A 22,242-nucleotide genomic window follows, 5' to 3' on the forward strand; every position below is an offset into this window, starting at 1 on the left:
AGGAATCAATTTTTTTTTTCTGATCAGAATGAATGGGGCCATGTTAATCTAGCCTTCATACGGATTAGTTACTGCTGCTATGGCCAACACCTCCGGTTTCGTATCATAATAATTTTCTTGGAACATGGCCTAGTTTAATTTATTTGGCTAGTTGACTTTAAGTTAATTAACTTCTGCTATGGCGCATATAGAAGGCCATTCACTTTCAGTTAATTAACAACCTCGCCAAGTTGTTATAAAAAAAATTTGCCAAGCGACTTCTAAAACATCAATTCAGTCCCAATCTTGAAAAGGCCACCACAAAGAAACATAGAGGTCAAAGAGAACGAAAAAAAAATCCCAACCTACTCAATACGACGCCAAGATGCACCAGGTCAGGGCCGAAGGTGTGCACACAGTGATGGCAGACAAGATCAAACTTCTTTACATGGTTAATCCCTTTTTTTTCGAATACGCAAAAAAATTACGTGTCATTTTATTTAAGAAAAAAAGGTTCAACCAAAGAGGTCTTACAGTCGTAGGCTGAACCAATTCTAGCAAACAGTTTGAAGCTTCGATATTACATAAATGATCTGTAACCGAACTAAGAGCCGTGCTGCACACCACTGGTGGCTGCGCGGCCCTCCTTCGTCATCGAGGTTAATCCCAGACAAAACAGAAATATGTCAATGCGCGAGGTCCAGTATGGTCGGTTTCGCGTAAGGGCCGCGCAGCCATGCGGCGGCGATGTCGGCGTACGCCTTGTCGGTAAGGTGGATGCCGTCCCAGTTGAGTGCCGAGGACGGGTCCGCGCAGGCCGTCGCGCCGGGGAGACCGCACGCCGCCGTGGCGTTGTAGTTGTACCTGCCGCCCGCCCCGCAGCACACCACCAGCGCCGTCCCGCCGTTGAACCCTGCACCGCCGTGCCCATGCGTAACATTACTCGAAACAAACATCCTGCAGTGCGTGTATACTGTATGCAAGCATCGCGCTCACCGAATTTTGCCGGTTTCTGAAGGAACTTGACGACGGGCCGGAAGTAGTCGGCGAAGGCGATCTTCGTCGTCAGCTTGTACTTCTTCTGCAGCGCCTGAACCCCTCGCCGGAGGAGGCGGTTGTGGTAGCGCGCTAGGCCGTTGAACTTGTCGAGGCACCCGTACTTGTCGTAGTCTGACTTGTTGGGGCTCGCGTACAGCGTCAGGATGATCGGAATGCAGCCCGTCGGCAGGTTCCCCGGCACGACGATGCGCTTGGCGCCGAGCTTGATCAGCCTCTGTACGCGCGCGCGCGTTTGCATTGCGTGGTCAACCAAGGCACAGGATCATCGAGTTAGTTGTCAGAGAAATGAATTCAGTTACAGAAAGCTCGAGGCGAGTACCTACCTCCACACCGTCGGCGATGGCCTTGACCACCGCCGGGACGTACGCTCTCGTTTCCACTACGGTCTTGTTGGCGGCGAGGAGGAAGACGTAGTCGTTGCCTCCGAACTCACCCATGACGAACAGAGATCTGCCCAGGTACTCGTCGCATCGTTTAGGGGTGCTGCAGAGCGAGGGCTTGAGCCGCTCGAACCACCCGATCTGCACGCTGAAGGAGCTGTTGAACGGGGGAACAGAGGTGATGTTGTGCTCCAGGAAGTAGGAAAGGTCCAGCGCCGTCGCCCCCACGACGGCGAAGTTGGCGCCCTTGATGAAGCTCTGCGTCGTGTCCAGGGATGGCGGCACGAACGGGAGACCAAAAGCCTCAGCTGCATGCTTGCCAGCGAATTGAAGATCCATGTCGTCAGATACAAATAGGGAAGGTGCATGTCTTCATCAGAGCGGCGGCGGGCGTACCGATGAAGTCAAGGATGATGCGGCCGTTGCTGGCCCGGCCGGTGGGGCGGCGGAAGAAGGTCTCGCCGTAGGGGAGGTTGTTGAAAGGAATGACGGGGATGATCGGCGCGGCCAGCCTGACGAAGTTGCCGGTGTCGGCGTAGGAGTTGCCGAAGCTGAATATGGAGGTGAAGAAGCGCTTGGGCCGGTAGCCGGCGGCGTCCGCGCCGTGGAGCTGGCACGAGACGAGGAGGAGCAGCACGGCGGCGATGCAACTCCTCATGGCTGTGGATTTGGGTAATGGAAAGATTACCAAATGACAGCTGAAAACTCGGCGCTGCCGATCTGAACACCTGGCTGCTATAATGTTTGGATGTTTAGAATAAATTTAGTCAATCGGGGTGTTGGGATTTACAGCTTCAGATTTTGAATATTGCACCGCTCGTTGACTTCATGCTAAACAAATCGGGGCAATAATGCTGTTGTGGCTATTGAGAGAGTAGATATGTTGCCATTCTCTCCTATGTCTCCTGTCGAGCTGGAGGAGATGTTTTGACTGTCTACACAGCAACGGAGTGTTTTAGAAGTTCGGGCACCTGATTTTTTTCATACATTTACACTGTCTTTAAGTTATATTTACGATGTCTTATTACTAGATTTACACTGATTTCTTAAATATAATTTATTGGACAGAGTGATGTAATTTGGAGAGATTGAATGTCTCAGATAAATATATGCCAATTTTTTCAAAAAAAAATTTAAATTATTTCTATGGATTGCATATATATATATATATATGTATATATATATATATATATATATATATATATATATATATATATGTATATATATATATGTGTGTGTCAAATTGTGCACAGATTGCAGAAAAATTTCAAATTAATCATAAATTGCGGTGGGATCAACACTCTCCAACCTTGTCCCTTCCCTTCCGTGAGCCGCACAGGCCCGAAGCTGGCGAAGCCGCTATGGCTGCCTGGCCTGGGGGCGGCGGCGGTGGCGACAGGCGTGGGGGCAGCAGCGTGCGGAACGAGGCTGCTGCCGGCTGTCGACGTCATCGAGTCAGGACGAGACGGTGCGTTGGGGAAGCGAGCTCGCCGTCGCAGGCAGCCACGAAGCGCGTACCTCGAGCGGCCGCGACGACGTATGTGAAGGAGGGAACCCCGAGCATGCGCCTGAGCCCCCGCCGGATAAAGGAAGCGACGGACGCGATATGGATCCATGAAAAGCGACAGTCACTCTCACTCGGGTAACTTATAGCAATTATGTACTCCCTCAGTACTAAAAAAATGAAGTTATTTTGAACAGCGACATGGTCTCCAAAACATAACTTTGACTACTCATTTTTATAAAGATATTTATTAAAAAGTGATATATGTAATTTTTCGTGAAAGTATTTTTCAAGATAAATCTATACATATGGTTTTCACATTTCCAAACTCAACAATTTAAAAGTTATTCATGATTTATATTTTGAATGTTTGACCTAGCCTTATCCAAAAATAACTTTATTTTTTTTTAGTATGGAGGGAGTATATATGAAAATATTTTATTATTTAGTTTTGCAAATTGTTCATGAGAACTATATGTTCACTCTCTGGTCGACATATGTAGCCTCCCTCGTGCGCTGCAGCCTGCAGACCCTAGGGAGCGGCAAGCACTTGTACCTTTCTAGCTTGTACTCCAATTAAACCAGCGTGACGGCAAAGAAGCGGCCGCGCCCCTAGAGCGTGCCGGGCCAAGCACGCGCGCGGTCGGCCTCTTTCCTCTTTCCGCCACCCCCGTTCACGGTTTGCATCACCATTCTTGAAGTGCAAAGTGTACCAACGGCCCAGATAACCCGTGTCACATAGGCATGTAGAGAAGCACATGAATGAAGGTATGATTTCTCCACTTGCACTTCATCAATTGCAAAATCAAAGAAACTTCTCTCGTGCGTAGTCTAAGCTTTAGGAGTGCCTAGCCTTGCATCTGTCTGATTAACTTTCAAGTTAAGGATTTTCGCATGCTTTATTTTGTTCATGTGATTTTTAGTAAATATTGTGATTTTTAGATACTCCCTCAGCTATTGAACCCATCTGATTACCTCCTTGAGTGGTTTTGAAATTGGTTTTGGCCAACGTAACACCATGTCAACCATCCTACCTGGCATCATGTTAGCTATGACAGAGATAAAATCAGATTACATTGATGCTCAACCTCGCTAATGCGGTGGTCATGTTCTCGGTTGGTGAGACATGGAAAACATTTTCGAGACCTTCATCGACGTCATGGTCTCGACACCATGGCAACGTGCGCCTCATCATGACCAACGTGGCTTAGTTGTGGTTTGTCAAGTACCACACACTCCTACACAGGCCGTCACGCCATGCAAATTCTCGACCTCGCCAAGGCCGGCGTCACATGGGAGGTGCCTTACTTCCGGGCCATCATAGGTCTGCATGCACACTAGTAGGTACTCCCTCTGTTCAAATTATAAGACGTTGCGGCTTTTCTAGATACATTTCTTTTACTAGACATAATGTATATCTAAGTACATAACAAAAGCTATGTATCTATAAAAGCCAAAACGTCTTACAATTCGGCACAAAGGAAGTAGTAGACAGTAGTACATATGATAAAGTAGGAACACAACTTTGATAGGTTCGGGATGATCGGACTTCATGTGTTTTCTAAAATCATACTCTATGATAAAGCATGATTTAAAAAACTAAAACCGGGATTTAAAAAATTAAACCAATTTTCTATAATTTTCTTAGATTGGTTTAGATTTTAGAAGTTTTAATTGTATATTCTGTTCAGAAAATATTTCAATGATATTTAATTTTTGATAAAGTCTAATCCACATGTCGATGCAGAAAGTGACCAACTAGTGAATATTTATAGTTTTGCTATACGTTGTGATCGGAGTTGGCCTAGCACTCAATGACAAGGATTTATACTGGTTCAGGCAACGTGCCCTATGTCCAGTCGGGGTCGGTCGGTGACTTTATTCCCGAGCCCAGGTGCTCGAAGTTTGCAGTGGGGTTACAAACGAGATGGAGAAAGATGGGATGTACAAGAGGCCCGGTTGGCTCCGATCGGAAGGGCCGAGAGCGACGGGGACTCCGCTATGAACTTGAGGTCTGAACCTGGCGGTTCTGTGGTTGTGAGCTATTGGACTAATGAATCTAAAGGAACTGAGTTTGGATCCTTTGGTCTGTCTCGTCTTGTTGGAGAAAGCGCACCCCCTTTTATAGATGAAGGGGATAGCTTTATAAGTGAGAGAGCGAGGGTACGTATGCTGTCGAGCCTGGTTGCCCACGTCTACCGAGCCTTGTTGCCCATACCGACGGGTACAAGATAGTGATAGGCGCCTACAACACTGTTGTTGTCACTGTAGAATGTCAGATGCACACGGGAGGTCATGCTGCCTTTTTCAGGGATGGTGGACGTCGGTACCTGCAAATACTGTTTGATGCCTAGAGTCATGTAAGGAGTCTCGCTATGTTCACCCGGTAAGGTAAATCCTGGTGCTCATACCGCTATCGATGTCCAGAGACACGTGGGGGTACCTTATCATATGAGAGCTTTAGCGGCCCCTACAATACTGTAGAGGGAGATGTCGGCGTCTACAATACTGTTTGTGCCAGGGTGGTTGTAGAGTACTGTTCCGTGTAGGGTATGGTCCCTAGTATAGTGATTTTGACTTGTGAGCCTTGCCTTGCCTTTCTCTGCACGCCTACTGGTTCCTACCGAACGGGCGTCTCCGGTCGGATGGCTCCAGTCGGCTTTGAGTGCGTCGGTCGGAGAAGAGCGGTGAGCAGGGTTCTTATGAGCCCCGGTCGGAGGGACGCGGGGTCAGAGTCGGAGGTAGGGCTCGGGGCAGGCCTTCCGATCGGAGAGGCCGTCCGGAGACGACTGGAGCCTCGGTTGTATAAAACTAACTAATTGTTCACTAAAATCAAGAAATATGGACCAAATAAGGGTATGATCTTATTCCCCTCCCTAATTTACCCTAGTACATTTAAAACTTGGGTCTAATTTGCTTCATAAGTAGCTGAAGCACCATAGAAGAGAGAGAAAAATAAAACTTTAATTACTTACTAACCAACCATTAAAACTTAAAAAAAGTGTGGAATAGCATTTTTTTTTACCTTTTACAATCTCTCCACCAAAGGATTTGAGACCAAAACCTTCCCCCTTAGTAAAGCAATTTTTGGGAGGTGCGCAAGGCCTCCCCACCTTTCTTTCACGGGTTGGAGTGAGTGACCCGAGGAGAAAGAAGGTGCTGCAGTTGTGCTATATGTGGGTCATTTGTAGGGACGGCGGGTGATTGAGCCGTCACTACAAATCGGAGGTATTTTATACGGGGGCATTTATAGGGGCGGCTCAATCACCAGCCGTCCCTACAAATAGAAACGCCAGGGCGGCTGGTGGAGTGAGCCGCCCCTGCTGTTCTATTTGTAGGGGCGGCTGGTGTCTGAGCTCTTGAGCATGCCATTGTAGGGGGCAGCTCCATCACCAGCCGCTTCTATAAAAAATTCGTCTCGTTGTTAAAAATCGTTTTTCACGTAGTGTGGTCGAGCTCGGCGCCAAGCGCAACGTCATGCCGGGCAACCTGCCGATCGGCTGCACTCCGATCATCCTGACGCTGTACGAGAGCCACAGCAAGTCAGACTACGACGAGTACGGGTGCCTCGACAAGTTCTACGACCTGGCGCGCTACCACAACCGCCTCCTCCGGCAAGAGGTTCAGGCGCTGCAGAAGAAGTATAATCTGTCGAAGATCGCCTTCGCCGACTACTTCCGGCCCGTCGTCGAGTTCCTTCAGAAACCGGCCGAACTCGGTGAGATCAATATATATAATCACAATGCTTCCATGCACTGGATGGATCGATCGGTGAAGCATATGATTCACGTCGTTCAACTGTTGAGACCAAACTGAAATAAACTATGCATGGGCATGGTGCCATGGTGCAGGGTTCAACGGCGGCACGGCGCTGGTGGCGTGCCGTGGGGTGGGCGGCAAGTACAACTACAATGCCACGGTGGCGTGTGGTCTCCCCGGCACCACGACCTGCGCGGACCCGTCCAGGGCGCTCAACTAGGACGGTATCCAGCTCACCGAGAAGGCGTACGGCCCCATCGCCGCCACATGGCTGCGTGGCCCGGACGCGGAACCGACCATACTGGACCTCGCGCATTGACATACATCTTTTGTCTCGGATGAACCTCAATGAACGTTGATCGTGTCTGCCATCCCAGTGTGCACACCTTCGGCTGTGACGGCCTGACCTGGTGTGCGTCGGCGGGCGGCGACTCGGCGGCGTGTGGAACGGGTTGGGATTTTTTTTTCCAGACATAACTAGCGCCCGGACAGACGCCCATGTCCGAACGCCAGTGCCTACGGCTCCATTTCACGTACGTTCGCGCGCACGCAGGAACATCCATGCCTCTTCGTCCGAACGCCCGCGCCCCTCTTGTTTCCTGCGCCCGCATGCACGAGGAGCTGCGTGCCCCTGCTTCCATCCCCCTCCGCATCTCACGCCCGGGACCCTCACGCCCCTACCTCCACCCTCCTCCGCTTCTCACACGCAAGCACGACACCCTAGCAGCAACAACAGATGTGTCTCATTGCAACAGGTGCAACAACAGATCCAGTGACAAAGCCAGAAAAAAATTTAGGAGGGGCTGAACAAAAGAATAGAGATTTTTTTTATCTTCTCTTAACCTTAGCCCCTCCTACCTAATACATGTATGCATAAAATTTTAAGAGAGGATTTAGGAGAACTCCACGTGCTCAGGATGGGTAGGGGGGGGCTGAAGCCCCCCTAGCCCCACCGCTGGCTTCGTCCCTAAGCAAATCTACTTTTGCAACATCTAGATAAAACACTTACATAAACACATGATAGCCATAGTAAAACATATGCAACATCCAAATGAAGCACTTACAATATATGTATGGAACACCTAAAATACTTGAAATATACTCTTTGCAACATGCATGTATATGCAACACCTAAATCCACTTTTGCAACATATAGATAAAACACTTGAAACATACATCTGAAACACCTGAAACACTGAAAACATACGCTTGTAATATGCGTATACTGTCATTGCAACACATGCAACATCTCAGATATACTTTTGCAACATTCAGATCAAACACTCAAAACATAAGTCTGGAACGCCTGAAACACTTAAAACACGGCGTCGCTGCCGGGCACGGCCTACTTGGTGGGGAACTACGGTAGCCAGCAAGCTTGGTTCAGGGGTCGTTGGCCCAGTGTACACCTCCGCTATAGGGCATTGGCCCATCGCTCCTCCTGCGATTCTACCGCGCCTGCTCGCTGCCCAGGCTCGCACCCCGTAAACGCGGCTAGCTTCTCTAGCGCCGCCGCTGCTCCCCGCAATTGTCCAGCGCCATCCGCTCGCGTGAGAGATATAGGGCGCTGCGCTGTGGGGGGGGGGGGGGGGAGGGCAAGACGCGGCAGGGACGAGAGTGCAGTGGGGGATGGGGGCGTGGCGAGGCGGAGTGCGGTGGGCGTATACGCAGTGACGCCATGACACCGATGCGAGTGTGAGTAGGAAAATTTCTAGAGATAGAAGAGACGTAGGGGTGTTGTTGGGCCTGTCCGCTACGCAGGCCCAGGAAGGCACGCTTTCGGACGGGACGGACGACCGTGCGCAAGCATTTGCGTTTTTTCCCTTCTCTTTGATCTCTGGGTTTGTTTCTTGCCACTCAATTCCCACTTTGTAAAAAAAAGAACTCTGTTGGCCTTTTCAAGATTGGGACTGAGTGATATTTTATGTTTTGAGAATCCTTTCTTTTTTGTAAAAAACTTATTTTTAAGACGAAAGCATGAGCTAACTTTTTTTTTTTGAGAATCGAAAGCTTGAGCTAACTAGCCTAGCCCTAGCCCGTAGCAGCAGTAGAACTAATATGTGTGTGGGCCAGATTACATGGGACCATTCGTTCTGTTCAACATTTCCTTGCGGGGTGGCCCATAAATCAGTATCAAGCCCATTCCTTGGGGAGAATCACTAGCGGACACGGCCCAAATTACACAAACGAGAAACGCGAAGTCCAGTTTGCGCGTTTATTAGAGAAAGAACAAGTCCGTCGAATATTGCAAGTCCAGATTCAAAAAAAAAAAAAAAAAAAGAGAGGGAGAGAATATTGTAAGTCTGTGGTCAAAGCTATGGAAATTAGATGTCCCTACTAAGATCAAAATATTTGGTTGGAGGGTACTGCATGGTCTCATACCTTGTCGGGGGATCCTTGCAAATCGTCACATTGATAACTCAAGCAGCTGTCCATCTGCAGCCGAGCAAAGGAGATTTGGCGCATACTCAGAGTTGCAAATGAAATTCAAAACTTGCTGGAAGTTGACCGATCCGGTTGAGTTGTGGTGGTTGAGATGATTAGTGTGTTAAGACCACTAATATCTTTGAATCAAGTAGGTCTTCGAGAACTAATCCTAACCGGCGGGTGGTACAGGTTAGATAATCTACTGCTACCTTGTGTGAACACAGCAAGGGAAGACGACGTCTGAAAGCCCCCCCTGCTTGTGATACTGTAGCCGCTGCAGGTACAGGCAGTCGCACGGCTTACCTGCGGCACTGTAGCCACTATGCAGAGGCCGGCGCAGAGTCAGCCCTAGTATGTTATCTAGTCACTGTTGCAGCAGGGCAGCTGTACTAGTACTAGATGGGTAGAGTTGTATAAATAGACTACCACGGCAACTCAGTAAAGAGAGTTCAAATTTGCCATCTCCAAGACAGGGCTTCGGTCAACGCTGGTGTCTTGTACTATGTGTGTATGCTCTGTTTCTCCTTTCTTTTTCAAGCTCTAGCCATAGTGCGTGGGACGGACAACGCTTGTTCGTGGTCGGCACGGCTAGTGGGTGCTCGGCAATACTAGCGGGTGCTTAGCAGGATTGATAAGTGGTTCACTCACCTGAGCCGATGATCCTATGGGCCAATAAGTGGTATCGGAGCCGTACAAGCGCCGTCGCTAGACTAACCGCTGACGATGACGGGTGGTTCGGAGATGGGTGACAGCAGTGGCACTGCTGTGGCTTGCCCAGCCACGATCGGAGGTCGTTGTTCGCACGGTGCGGAAGGTCAGCGACACCAATTGGTCGACGCTGACTCGCACCAACTATGGAGAGTGGTCGGTGACCATGAAGGTCAGGCTTAGAGCCCGACGGCTATGAAATGCTGTTGACAAGGGCACTGACTAATGAGAAAGATGACATGTCAGCATTGGAGGCTATCCTCGCTGCTGTACCGGCGGAGTACAGAGAGCCATTGGGGGCGAAGAGCTCTGCTAAAGAGGCGTGGGAGGCTATTGCGGTGATGCGCGTCGGTTCCGACCTCACAAAGAAGGTGACGTTTCAGCTTCTGAAGCAGGAGTACGCCAACCTCAAGTTCAAAGATGGTGAAATGGTGGAGGACTTCTCTCCTCCGCCCACCATCGACAAAGAAGAGGCGGTCTCCAAGTACCTCCACTCCGTGCTGGCAAAGTACATCCAGATCACTCTCCCCATAGAGACGATGCTGGACTTGTCCACCCTCACCATTGAGGATGTGACAAACCGTCTATGGGCGGTGGACGAGCGCTTGGAGCAGGCGATAGCAATGAAGGACAGTGGGAAACTCCTGCTGACGGAAGAGGAGTGGGTTGCTCGAAGGAAACTCTGGGAAGGCAGCCTCCTCCAGCCGCAGTGGCGTTGGCAAGCGCCACGGCAAGGCTTCTTCGGAGAAGAAGAAGCAGATCGACCCCAATGTCTATCGGCGCTGCAGGAAAGATGGGTCATTGGGCACGGGAGTGCCCAAATCGCAAGTAGGAGAAGAAGGCTGAGGCTCATCTGGCCCAAGCTGATGATGAGGATGAGGCCACTATCTTGATGGCGACGTTCTGTGCACTGCACGACGTCGAGGCCGGGGAGAGGGAAGAGGCGACGACGGTGGAAGGATCTGGGAAGGCCCTGAAGATCGTCAACCTCGATGAACCACTGCGCCCAAGTCCACCTCAGACGTGTGGGCGCCGACTAGGAGCAACGGTAGTATCTGGACTCTGATGCCAGCAACCATATGATGGGCTCCGAGGCATCCTTCTTCGAGCTCGATGATGATGTTACCGGTACGGTGAAGTTTGGTGATGGCTCAAGGGTAGCAATCCAAGGACGTGGCACCATCATCTTCAAGTTACAGAACAGGAAGCACCACGCGCAACATGATGTATATTATATCCCGCAGCTGTGTTTCGGCATCATCAGCATTAGTCAGCTGGATGAGCGCGGTAACGAGGTACTGATCAAGGACGGAGTCCTTAGGATCAGGGACCTAGAGTAGCGACTTCTCGCCAAGGTGAAGAGGTCCCTAAACCTATTGTACTTGCTCGACCTAAAGATAGAGCAGCCGATGTGCCTAGCGGCAAGGCACACCGAGGAACCATGGATGTGGCATGCCCGGTTCAGACATCTCAGCTTCGACGCGCTTGGTCAGGCTAGGAGAAGATGGTCTGAGGGCTACCCCACATCAAGCACGGAGGGGAGCTGTGTGACAGCTGCCTGGCCAGAAAAGCAGAGAAGGCTACCATTCCCAAAGGTAGCCAAGTATCACGCAAAGGACGCTCTCGAGCTCGTCCACGACGACCTCTGTAGGGACGGTCACACCTGCTACAAATGATGGTCAGGCAGTACTTCCTCCTGCTCGTAGGATGATTGTAGTCGCTACATGTGGCTGCAACTCCTGACGAGCAAGGATGAAACGGTGGCGGCGATCAAGAAGTTCAAGATGCTCGCGGAGGCTGAGAGCGGCGAGAAACTCCGTGTGCTGAGAAATGATCACGGTGGTGAATTCACTTCGGTGGAGTTCGCTATGTACTACGCGAATCAGGGTGTGGGGCAATGCCACACCACGCCATACTCGCCACAACAGAATGATGTGGTGGAGAAGCGAAACTAGACGGGCTCGATCCATGATGAAGGCCAAAGGCATGCCGGCAAGGTTCTAGGGTGAGGCGGTGACCATAGTTGTGTTCATCCTCAACCACGCTTCGACCAAGGCCCTGACGGGCAAGACACCATTTGAAGCTTGGTATGGACGCAAGCCAAGCGTGTCCTTCCTCTAGACATTCGGCTGCATCGGCCATGTCAGGAAGATGAAGTCGAACCTCACCAAGCCGGAGGACAGGAGCACACCGATGGTGTTCCTGGGCTACGCGGAGGGTACCAAGGCATACTGGCTCTACGACCCACGCAGAGACAAGGTGATTGTCTTGCGCGATGTCGTGTTCGATGAGAAGGTGGCTTGGGACTAGAGCAGTCCAAGCATAGGGGGAGCTGGCAGCTTCACCAAGACCTTCATCGTCGGGCACCTGGTCATCCATGGTGGTGGAGACGCTGGGAAAGAGGTGCCGAGCACTCCAGCGGTAGAGTCGAGCACTCCTAGGGCAGTGCCTGAGCACTTCAGGAGGGATGCCAAGCACTCTGGGAGGAGTGCCGAGCACTCCTAAAGGGATGCCGAGCACGCCACAAGTGGTGCCGGGAGGTTCTGCAGTGGTGGCGACCACTATAGGACTGGTGCCAAGCACTCCCGTGGTGGAGCCAAGACATCTTACAGTGGTGCCGACCACTCCAAGACTGAGGCTATGCACTCCTACAGTATGGCCAAACACTATAGGAGTAATGACGAACTGTCCAGAAGTAGTGCCGAGCACTACAACCTGGGTGCCGAGCACTCAAGGTGCTATGCTGAGCACTCTAGTGGAACAAGAAACTCCATTGATGCCGATCGAGTTCGCCTCACCTCCAAGTGACATCACTGAGTTTGTGGATGACTTCCACGAAGGTGAGACGGTGCGGTTCCGTAGGCTGGACGACATCGTTGGTGGCACAGGGCCCTCAGGACTGGCTGGTCGGCTGCTCAATGACCAAGAGCTGCTGCTCGTTAGTGCTGAGGAACCACCCACGTTCACGCTAGCCGAGCACGATGGAAACTGGCGACAGGCGATTCCGGAAGAGATGAAGGCGATCGAGGAAAACGAGACTTGGTAGCTCATCGATTCACCTCTAGGATGTCGTCCAATCAGCCTGAAGTGGGTGTACAAGGTCAAGCGGGATGAGCTCGACGCCATTGTCAAGCACAAGTCGCACCTCGTCACCTAAGGCTTTGTTCAGTGCGAGGGCATCGACTTCGAGGAAGTCTTTATGCCAGTAGCGCGCATGGAGTCGGTTCGTTTGCTACTAGCCTTGGCAGCAGCAAAGCACTCACGCGTCCATCACTTGGACGTTAAATAGGCATTCCTCAACGGCGAGCTAGCGGAGACGGTCTTTGTCAGACAACCTACAGGTTTCACCATCAAGGGAGAGGAGCATAGGGTGCTCTGACTATGCAAGGCGCTCTACGGGCTATGGCAGGCCCCACGAACATGGAAAGCCAAGCTCGACGCCACGCTAGGCGAGCTTGGGTTTTAGCGGTGCGCAATTGAGCACGCGCTCTACACACAGCGACAGGGGAAGGAGGAGCTCATCGTCGGTGTGTATGTGGATGACTTAATCATCACTGGCGTGTGCACGGATGATATCAAGAGCTTCAAGCATGAGATGGCGGCTCGTTTTTGAATGACCGATCTCGGTGCACTCTCCTACTACCTCGGCATCGAGGTGAGACAGGGGAAAGAGGAACTCACGATTGGTCAGAGCGTGTATGCCTCCAAGCTGTTGGAGCGAAGCGACATGGCTGAGTGAAGCCATACGTGACTCCGATGGAGGAGTGGCTGAAGCTGACGAAGGCTAGCACCGCGGCGAAGGTGGATGCAACACTCTACCGGAGCATCATCGGCGGTCTGCGCTACCTAGTCCATACGAGGCCGGACATTGCGTTCATTGTGGGCTACATCAGTCGCTTCATAGAGGATCCCAGAGAGGATCACTTGGGCTATGGTGAAGCGGCTACTGTGCTATGCCAAGGGGACGGTGGATCATGGGATCATCTTCCCAAAGACCGGGGGGAGTAGGTTGCAGCTCACTATGCTCAGTGATGTAGACATGGCGGGGGACTATCGATGGACGACTGGAGCACCTCTGGCGTGCTCGTCTTCCTCGGGTCGGCTCCAATTTCATGACTGTCGCTGAAACAGAAGGTGGTGGCGCTATCTACGTGCGAGGCAGAGTACGTAGCGGCGCCCACACCTGACGTGCCAAGTTGTGTGGCTGCATCGGCTGCTGGGACAAGCTGACCGGCGTGGAAGCTCACCCACCAGCACTGAAGGTGGACAACCAGGCCCAGCCATCGCCCTCGCGAAGAATCCGGTTCTACATGACCGGAGCAAACACATCAACGTGAAGTTCCACTTCCTCAGGGATTGTGTCGATGGAGGGCAGATCAGTCATCGAGTTCGTCAAAACTGATCGGCAACTCACGGACGTCCTCACCAATCCTCTTGGACGTCTTCGACTCACAGAGCTGAAGGAGATGATCGGCATAGAGGGGGTACAAGGGTTAGCAGTAGGATTAGGAGAAGATTATTAGATAATCTACTGCTACCTTGTGTGAACACAGCAAGGGAAGGCGGCGCCGAAAGGCCCCCTGCTGTGATACTGTAGCCGCTGCAGGTGCAGGCACCGCACGGCTCACCTGTAGCACTGTAGCCACATGGGAGGCTGGTGCAAAGTCAGCCCTATATGTTATCTAGCCACTGTTGTAGCAGGACAACTGTACTAGGACTAGATGGATAGAGTTGCATAAATAGACTACCACGGCAACTCAGTAAAGAGAGTTCAGATTTGCCATCTCGCAGACGGGGCTTCGGCCAACGCTGGTGTCTTGTATTGTGTGTGCATGCTCTATTCTCCCTTCTTCTTCAAGCTCTAGCCATAGTGTGTGAGGACGGACAACGCTTATTCGTGGTCAGCACGGCTAGTGGGTACTCGGCAACACTAGCGGTGCTCGGCAAGACTGGTGAGTGATTCACTCACCTGAGCGGGTGATCCTGTGGGCCAACAGTACATCTGGTGGGAACGCAGGAAGTATGTCCATGGAGAAACTATTCAAAATCCGACAAGAGCTGCTATGTCGATTGCAACATTGACAACAAACTATCAAAGAGCAATGAAGAAGAAGACTAGGAAACCATAAGGATGGAAGAAACCCTCAGAAGGTAAGCTACTGTTAAATGTGGATGCTAGTTATAAGTCTGATCGGGGCACTGGCAGTACAGGAGTAATTATTAGGGACTCCAGTGGTTCCATGAAGCACGAGCCAGCTGAGGTCCCGTTCGGCTGACAGAATTTTGGCTGAAATTGACTAAAAAACACTGTTATGACTGAATTATTGTGAGAGAAAAACACTGTTCCAGGCTGAAAAAAGAAGCCAAACAAGCCGAATATAGGGTAAGCCGAGCGGGGCCTAGCAGCTGGCTCGTGCTTCATGGAGCATGTGGTGAATGCATCGATGGCAGAGGTGATTGCTCTCAGGGAGGGCTTGCTGCTGGCACAGCATATTGGTTGCAGTCAGCTCTTGATCCAATCGGACTGCCTGGAGGTAGTAGAAACAATGAGGCAAGATGGATTTTCAGCTACGGCAAGTGCTCCAGTTTATGACGAATGTAATCAACTTTGGCAAGAGTTTGCTTCTATAGCTATAGAACATTGTAATAGGGAAGCCAATAAAGTGGCTCATGAATTAGCTAGGGTAGCTATTACATCAAAGTCATCTTGTATTTGGATCGATGAACCCCCTAACTTTATTTTAGAAGCCTTGGTGAATGATGTTACTATTTTTGAAGATCAATAAAGTGCGCCAAATGGCTTCCCTAAAAAAAATACTTCTGAACATTTAAAACTATCTAATCTACATTTTAAGTGGTTTCGAAAACAATTTTCACTGATATGGCGCTATGAGCCATTCTATATGGCATCATGTCAACCATGAGAGAGAGAAAATCAAACAACATTGATAATTTCGAGAGGTGGATTAGACTTTATCAAAAATTAAATATCATTGAAATATTTTCTGAACAGAATATACAATTAAAACTTCTAAAATCTAAACCAATCTAAGAAAAATTATAGAAAATTGGTTTTAATTTTTAAAATCCTAGTCTTAGTTTTTTAAATCATGCTTTATCATAGAGTATGATTTTAGAAAACACATGAAGTCCGATCGTCCTGAACTTATCAAAGTTGTGTTCCTACTTTATCATATGTACTACTGTCTACTACTTTCTTTGTGCCGAATTGTAAGACGTTTTTGGCTTTTATAGATATATAGCTTTTGTTATGTACTTAGATATATATTATGTCTAGTAAAAGAAATGTATCTAGAAAAGCCACAACGTCTTAGAGCAAGGCTAATAATACAGCCGGCTTGCTGGCTGTAAGGTTTCTTGCAGCCTTCTCTTAGCCCACTTATATAGTAGTTAGCTCTTTACAGTTAATACATGGCCCACTTGTCTCTCTCACAGACTTTCTTGGTTCTTGTGTCCAAGCCGTCTGTAAGCTTACAGCCCGCTTCTCCTCTCTCCTCTCCTCTCTTCTCCACCTCAGCATTTAGTCGGCTTACAGCCTGCTATTATACTTGCTCTTATAATTTGAACGGAGGGAGTACCTACTAGTGTGCATGCAGACCTATGATGGCCCGGAAGTAAGGCAGCTCCCATGTGACGCCGGCCTTGGCGAGGTCGAGAATTTGCATGGCGTGACGGCTTGTGTAGGAGTGTGTGGTACTTGACAAATAACAACTAAGCCACGTTGGTCATGATGAGGCGCACGTTGCCATGGTGTCGAGACCATGACGTCGATGAAGGTCTCGAAAATGTTTTCCATGTCTCACCAACCGAGAACATGACCACCGCATTAGCGAGGTTGAGCATCAATGTAATCTGATTTTATCTCTGTCATAGCTAACATGATGCCAGGTAGGATGGTTGACATGGTGTTACGTTGGCCAAAACCAATTTCAAAACCACTCAAAGAGGTAATCAGATGGGTTCAATAGCTGAGGGAGTCTCTAAAAATCACAATATTTACTAAAAATCACATGAACAAAATAAAGCATGCGAAAATCCTTAACTTGAAAGTTAATCAGACAGATGCAAGTCTAGGCACTCCTAAAGCTTAGACTACGCACGAGAGAAGTTTCTTTGATTTTGCAATTGATGAAGTGCAAGTGGAGAAATCATACCTTCATTCATGTGCTTCTCTACATGCCTACTCCGTATGTGACACGGGTTATCTGGGCCGTTGGTACACTTTGCACTTCAAGAATGGTGATGCAAACCGTGAACGGGGGTGGCGGAAAGAGGAAAGAGGCCGACCGCGCGCGTGCTTGGCCCGGCACGCTCTATGCTTGGCCCGGCACGCTCTAGGGGCGCGGCCGCTTCTTTGCCGTCACGCTGGTTTAATTGGAGTAGAAGCTAGAAAGGTACAAGTGCTTGCCGTTCCCTAGGGTCTGCAGGCTGCAGCGCACGAGGGAGGCTAGGCCGGGTTTCTTGCCGTCCAGTCAGGAGTCTACATATGTCGACCAGAGAGTGAACATATAGTTCTCATGAACAATTTGCAAAACTAAATAATAAAATATTTTCATATATACTCACTCCATACTAAAAAAAAATAAAGTTGTTTTGGATAAGGCTGGGTCAAACATTCGAAATATAAATCATGAATAACTTTTAAGTTGTTGAGTTTGGAAATGTGAAAACCATATGTATAGATTTATCTTGAAAAATACTTTCACGAAAAATTACATATATCACTTTTTAATAAATATCTTTATAAAAATGAGTAGTCAAAGTTATGCTTTGAAGACCATATCTCTCTTCAAAATGACTTCATTTTTTTTAGTACTGAGGGAGTACATAATTGCTATAAGTTAACTGAGTGACTGTCGCTTTTCACGGATCCATATCGCGTCCGTCGCTTCCTTTATCTGGTCGGGGCTCAGGCGCATGCTCGGGGTTCCCTCCTTCACGTACGTCGTCGCGGCCGCTCGAGGTACGCGCTTCGTGGCTGCCTACGCCGGCGAGCTCGCTTCCTCAACGCAGTCGTCTCGTCCCGACTCGATGACGCCGGCAACAGCCTCGTTCCGCACGCTGCCGCCCCCCAGGCCTGCCGCCGCCGCCGCCCCCAGGCCAGGCAGCCGTAGCGGCTTCGCCGGCTTCGGGCCTGTGCGGCTCACGGAAGGGAAGGGACAAGGTTGGGGAGTGTTGATCCCACCGCAATTTGTGATTAATTTGATTTTTTTTTGCAATTTGTGCACAATTTGACATATATATCTATGTATCTATAATCCAGAGAAATAATTTATTTTTTTTTGAAAAAATGGCATATATTTATCTGAGACATTCAATCTCCCCAAATTACATCACTCTGTCCAATAAATTATATTCAAGAAATCAGTGTAAATCTAGTAATAAGGCAACGTAAATATAACTAAAAGATAGTGTAAATGTATGAAAAAAAAAATGAGGTGTCTGAACTTTTAAAACACTCCGTTGTTGTGTAGACAGTCAAAACATCTCCTCAAGCTCAACAGGAGACATAGGAGAGAATGGCAACATATCTACTCTCTCTCAATGGCCACAACAGCATTATTGCCCCGATTTGTTTAGCATGAAGTCAACGAGCGGTGCAATATTCAAAATCTGAAGCTGTAAATCCCAACACCCCGATTGACTAAATTTATTCTAAACATCCAAACATGATAGCTGCCAGGTGTTCAGATCGGCAGCGCCGAGTTTTCAGCTGTCATTTGGTAATCTTTCCATTACCCAAATCCACAGCCATGAGGAGTTGCATCGCCGCCGCCGCCGCCGTGCTCCTCCTCCTCGTCTCGTGCCAGCTCCACGGCGCGGACGCCGCCGGCTACCGGCCCAAGCGCTTCTTCACCTCCATATTCAGCTTCGGCAACTCCTACGCCGACACCGGCAACTTCATCAGGCTGGCCGGGCCGACATCCCCGTCATTCCTTTCAACAACCTCCCCTACGGCGAGACCTTCTTCCGCCGCCCCACCGGCCGGGCCCGTTCTATGATGATAAAGGTTTGTATAATGCGAGGCATAATACTTATCATCATAACATTAGTAACTAGATCAGGCTCTCAATAGAGCCTTTACATTAACCCTCACAAGATGCGTCAGAAAAAGAACATTGATCCTAGAAGTTATCAAATAATCAGAAATGCCTGGTCGTTAATTAAGTTGACTCTATTCATTATAGAAAATAAATTGGATCTACTTTATTTTTCTAAAAAAACTATCCACTTTTCGGTATCGAGAATAAAAACCCCGTTAGACAAAAAACCCGACAAAATTTGATTTATGTTGGTACAAAGACAATTAACAATTTACCGTCATTTCTACAAGCGGACAAAAATTTAATATGCTATGACACAAAGATAAACAACAAGTCATAAAAATAACAATTTATTTGTACTAGTTGGTGGAATAAGATTGTTGCCTGAAATCATCTTAAAATTCAGGCACCTGAAATATAGAAGAAGTGTTGTATTATTTCAAAAAATATAATATCTAGGTTACACTTGCAGGTCGCCGTCATGTGACGTGAACGATGATCATGCACCACACGTAAATACATTTGCGCTGTATAGTACTCCTTTAACTAATACGTATGTTGTTCCATTCCACAACGACTAAGATCCGTTGACATTGATATCAGCCAAAACTTATTGTACCATTGTCCCATTACTCTTTCCATGTATATTAGGTACACGTGAAGACCAGTGGCCGGCCGAGCTAAAAAATTTGCAACAACTAGTAGGGTTCGAAGTTGAAAGGCAAAAACATAGATCCATGATGTACAATGCAAAGATAATACTTATCTTAATATTATTAACTAGATCAGGCCCTCAATAGAGCCCAGCTTTACGTTAACCCTCAAAAGGTGCGTTAGAAAAAGAATGTAAATCCTAGAAATTATCAAATAATAAGAAACACGTGGCAGTTAATTCGATTGCCTCTATTCATCATAGATAATAAAATAGATCTATTTTATTTTCTAAAAGAAACTATCCACTTTTGCCATTATTATAGAAAAAAATAACTAAATCTACATGCAAGCCACCAAACTTTGCCTGTGAAAGTTAATTTAAAGTATCAATTGAATTTGTATCTAAACCGCCCACATCCGCTGTTAACATAAACTAAAGTTTCCCTCAAATCATTGTATAAACTACCGATATAAGCGCGCTGTTATAAAAATAATTAAATAACCACATAGTACACTATATTTGTTTTCTAAAATACTCAGTCTACACTGTTAAATTCAAAGTAAACATAAATGCTTTGTGTCGCCATATACACACCAACGGTACTATGTCCTTATATATAGTTTATCGATTGTGAAGAAATGTTGTTTAACAAACCAATACCAATGAAACTGATAATCAATATAAATTACATTTAAATTCTATAACAATGAATTCTTTGTAATTTTGAGTGAAACATTTTAATATATCAATACTGGTAGTTTAATTTTACATAATTTATGTAAACGATACTTCTACACATATAATTCCTTGATAGTAAATTCAATATTTTGATTAGCGTGGTGTAGGCTACCTACATATATCTTTTTAAAAAATCTCAAGATACTTATAAATTTGCCACATGTGCTATTGTTAATATTAAGAAAATTCAATGTATACATATATCCGTTTACACCATGTACACATGTATGGAAGCGATGATCATATCAAGTTCCACGTCAAACACAAAGCTCAAAGCAACAAAGGTTTTAATTAGACACATGTTAAGCGCACACGTGGCTATGTGATGCAAAGGGGAAAGCTACCAATAGGGGTTTAAATGTAGGCAACGTAACAGGTGCAAATCAACCAACCAGTGTAAATTTGGAAACTACCAATCAGGACCACTAAATGCTGATCCAATGGATGGGGTGAGAGGTGGGATTTTTTTCGCTTAAATCCCCCACCCGTCGGCCTTTTTTTTTGCGCTTAAGCCCCCTCACCCCATCCATTGGATCAGCATCTAGTGGTCATGATTGGTAGTTTCCAAGTCTACACAGGTTAGTTGGTTTGCACCTGATATGTTGCCTTAAATGTATATTGAGTAATTGGCAAGTGAAGTATGTTAACAATTAAATAGAGAAAGTTAAGAAAGTATCCATGAGTACAATTTTCGAACATGAAGATAATGCATTGAAACGTAAGCAACTCCGATTATTAGTCATTTGATTTAAATTTATTCTTAATTTTTTTATAACTTGTCTCTCTTAAAATTACTATCCTAAGTTGGAGCATATGGGTTGATGGATTTGTATGACAAGCATTTGACACTACCGGAGACGGCTTCTTTGCCGAGTGCCTTAGGCACTCGGTAAAGGCCGAAATACACTCGGCAAAGAGCGCTCGGTAAACAGTTTATCGGCAAAGACCTCTTTGCCGAGTGCACTTAAGCTGACACTCGGCAAAGCCTTTGCCGAGTGCTAGCTGACATGGCAAGAACAGTCGTCGTGACGGCGTCTTTGCCGAGTGTCAAGGTCAAGCACTCGGCAATGGTCGCCTGCTTTGCCGAGCGTCGTTGGCTTCAGACACTCGGCAAAGGTGGCCACTGTGCCGAAGTGCCACCGGCAAGACACTCGGCAAAGCATGTTCCCAGGTAGTCACTTTGCCGAGTGTCATGGCCATTGCACTCAGCAAAGTGACTGAAAACAGTCCTTTTTATTTATTTTTTACATCACATCCAAACAAATAGAAGATATATATAACAAACTATCACCAACATCACATATATATCATAAACAACACATATATATCACCAACACCACATATATATCACAAACGTCACATATATATCACAAACATCACATGTCTCATAATATATCACAAGTAATCCAAGTGCTCCATCATCTACAACCACAATTGCAAATAGAAGTACCATTAACAACCACAAGAATCTTAACCAGATGGCCAATGAGACTGATTTGGTAAAGGATTCGCTGAAGCATGAGGATCGTTCAATGCCGCCGATTGATTCTACACAAAGGAGAAGATATTGCATGTGTTAGACAAGATAAATATATACCATACATGAATAATACTTTCATACTCCACTAGGTTTGACCGTAAGCATGAACATACAAACTAAAACATTTATACTCATAGGAGTAGAATAGTGAGGAGGTGGAGGTGGAGGTGGAGTGAATAGCAAAGGTGGCGGAACTACACCCGTAGCGGCGCCAAGACTTTGCATGTACTGAAGAATCTCCACCATCCTCCGCTGCTCGGCCTCCACCCTCTTCATCTTTGCCTGCATCTGCTCCCGTATCCTTCTCTCTTGTTCCAGCTGGGCCTACAATATATTCACCCCAATGTTACAATAATGCAAAGGAAAGGTATAAAAAAACCAATGAACGACAAATAAACCAGGAATAACCTCGAGTGCCTCCACTTGGT

At 47.6% G+C, this 22,242-nt stretch overlaps 2 protein-coding genes across 2 annotated transcripts; one reads left to right on the plus strand and one right to left on the minus strand.

The window, feature by feature from the left end:
• Window positions 1-622: 622 nt before the first annotated feature.
• LOC136451382 (GDSL esterase/lipase At5g45910-like) lies at window positions 623-2,076 on the minus strand. Its single transcript, XM_066452089.1, has 4 exons — window positions 1,815-2,076; window positions 1,362-1,726; window positions 976-1,252; window positions 623-892 (listed from the first exon to the last, which is right to left on the minus strand). Exons 1-4 carry the CDS (start codon window positions 2,074-2,076, stop codon window positions 666-668), a joined length of 1,131 nt encoding a protein of 376 aa, XP_066308186.1. The 3' UTR covers window positions 623-665.
• Window positions 2,077-6,399: 4,323 nt separating this feature from the next.
• LOC136454156 (GDSL esterase/lipase At1g28640-like) lies at window positions 6,400-6,901 on the plus strand. The gene is made up of 2 exons (XM_066454691.1): window positions 6,400-6,640; window positions 6,774-6,901. Exons 1-2 carry the CDS (start codon window positions 6,400-6,402, stop codon window positions 6,899-6,901), a joined length of 369 nt encoding a protein of 122 aa, XP_066310788.1.
• The last annotated feature ends 15,341 nt before the right edge of the window (window positions 6,902-22,242 follow it).

The sequence above is a fragment of the Miscanthus floridulus genome, chromosome 5 (genome assembly GCF_019320115.1).
Source record: "Miscanthus floridulus cultivar M001 chromosome 5, ASM1932011v1, whole genome shotgun sequence".
In the NCBI taxonomy this organism is placed as follows: domain Eukaryota; kingdom Viridiplantae; phylum Streptophyta; class Magnoliopsida; order Poales; family Poaceae; genus Miscanthus; species Miscanthus floridulus.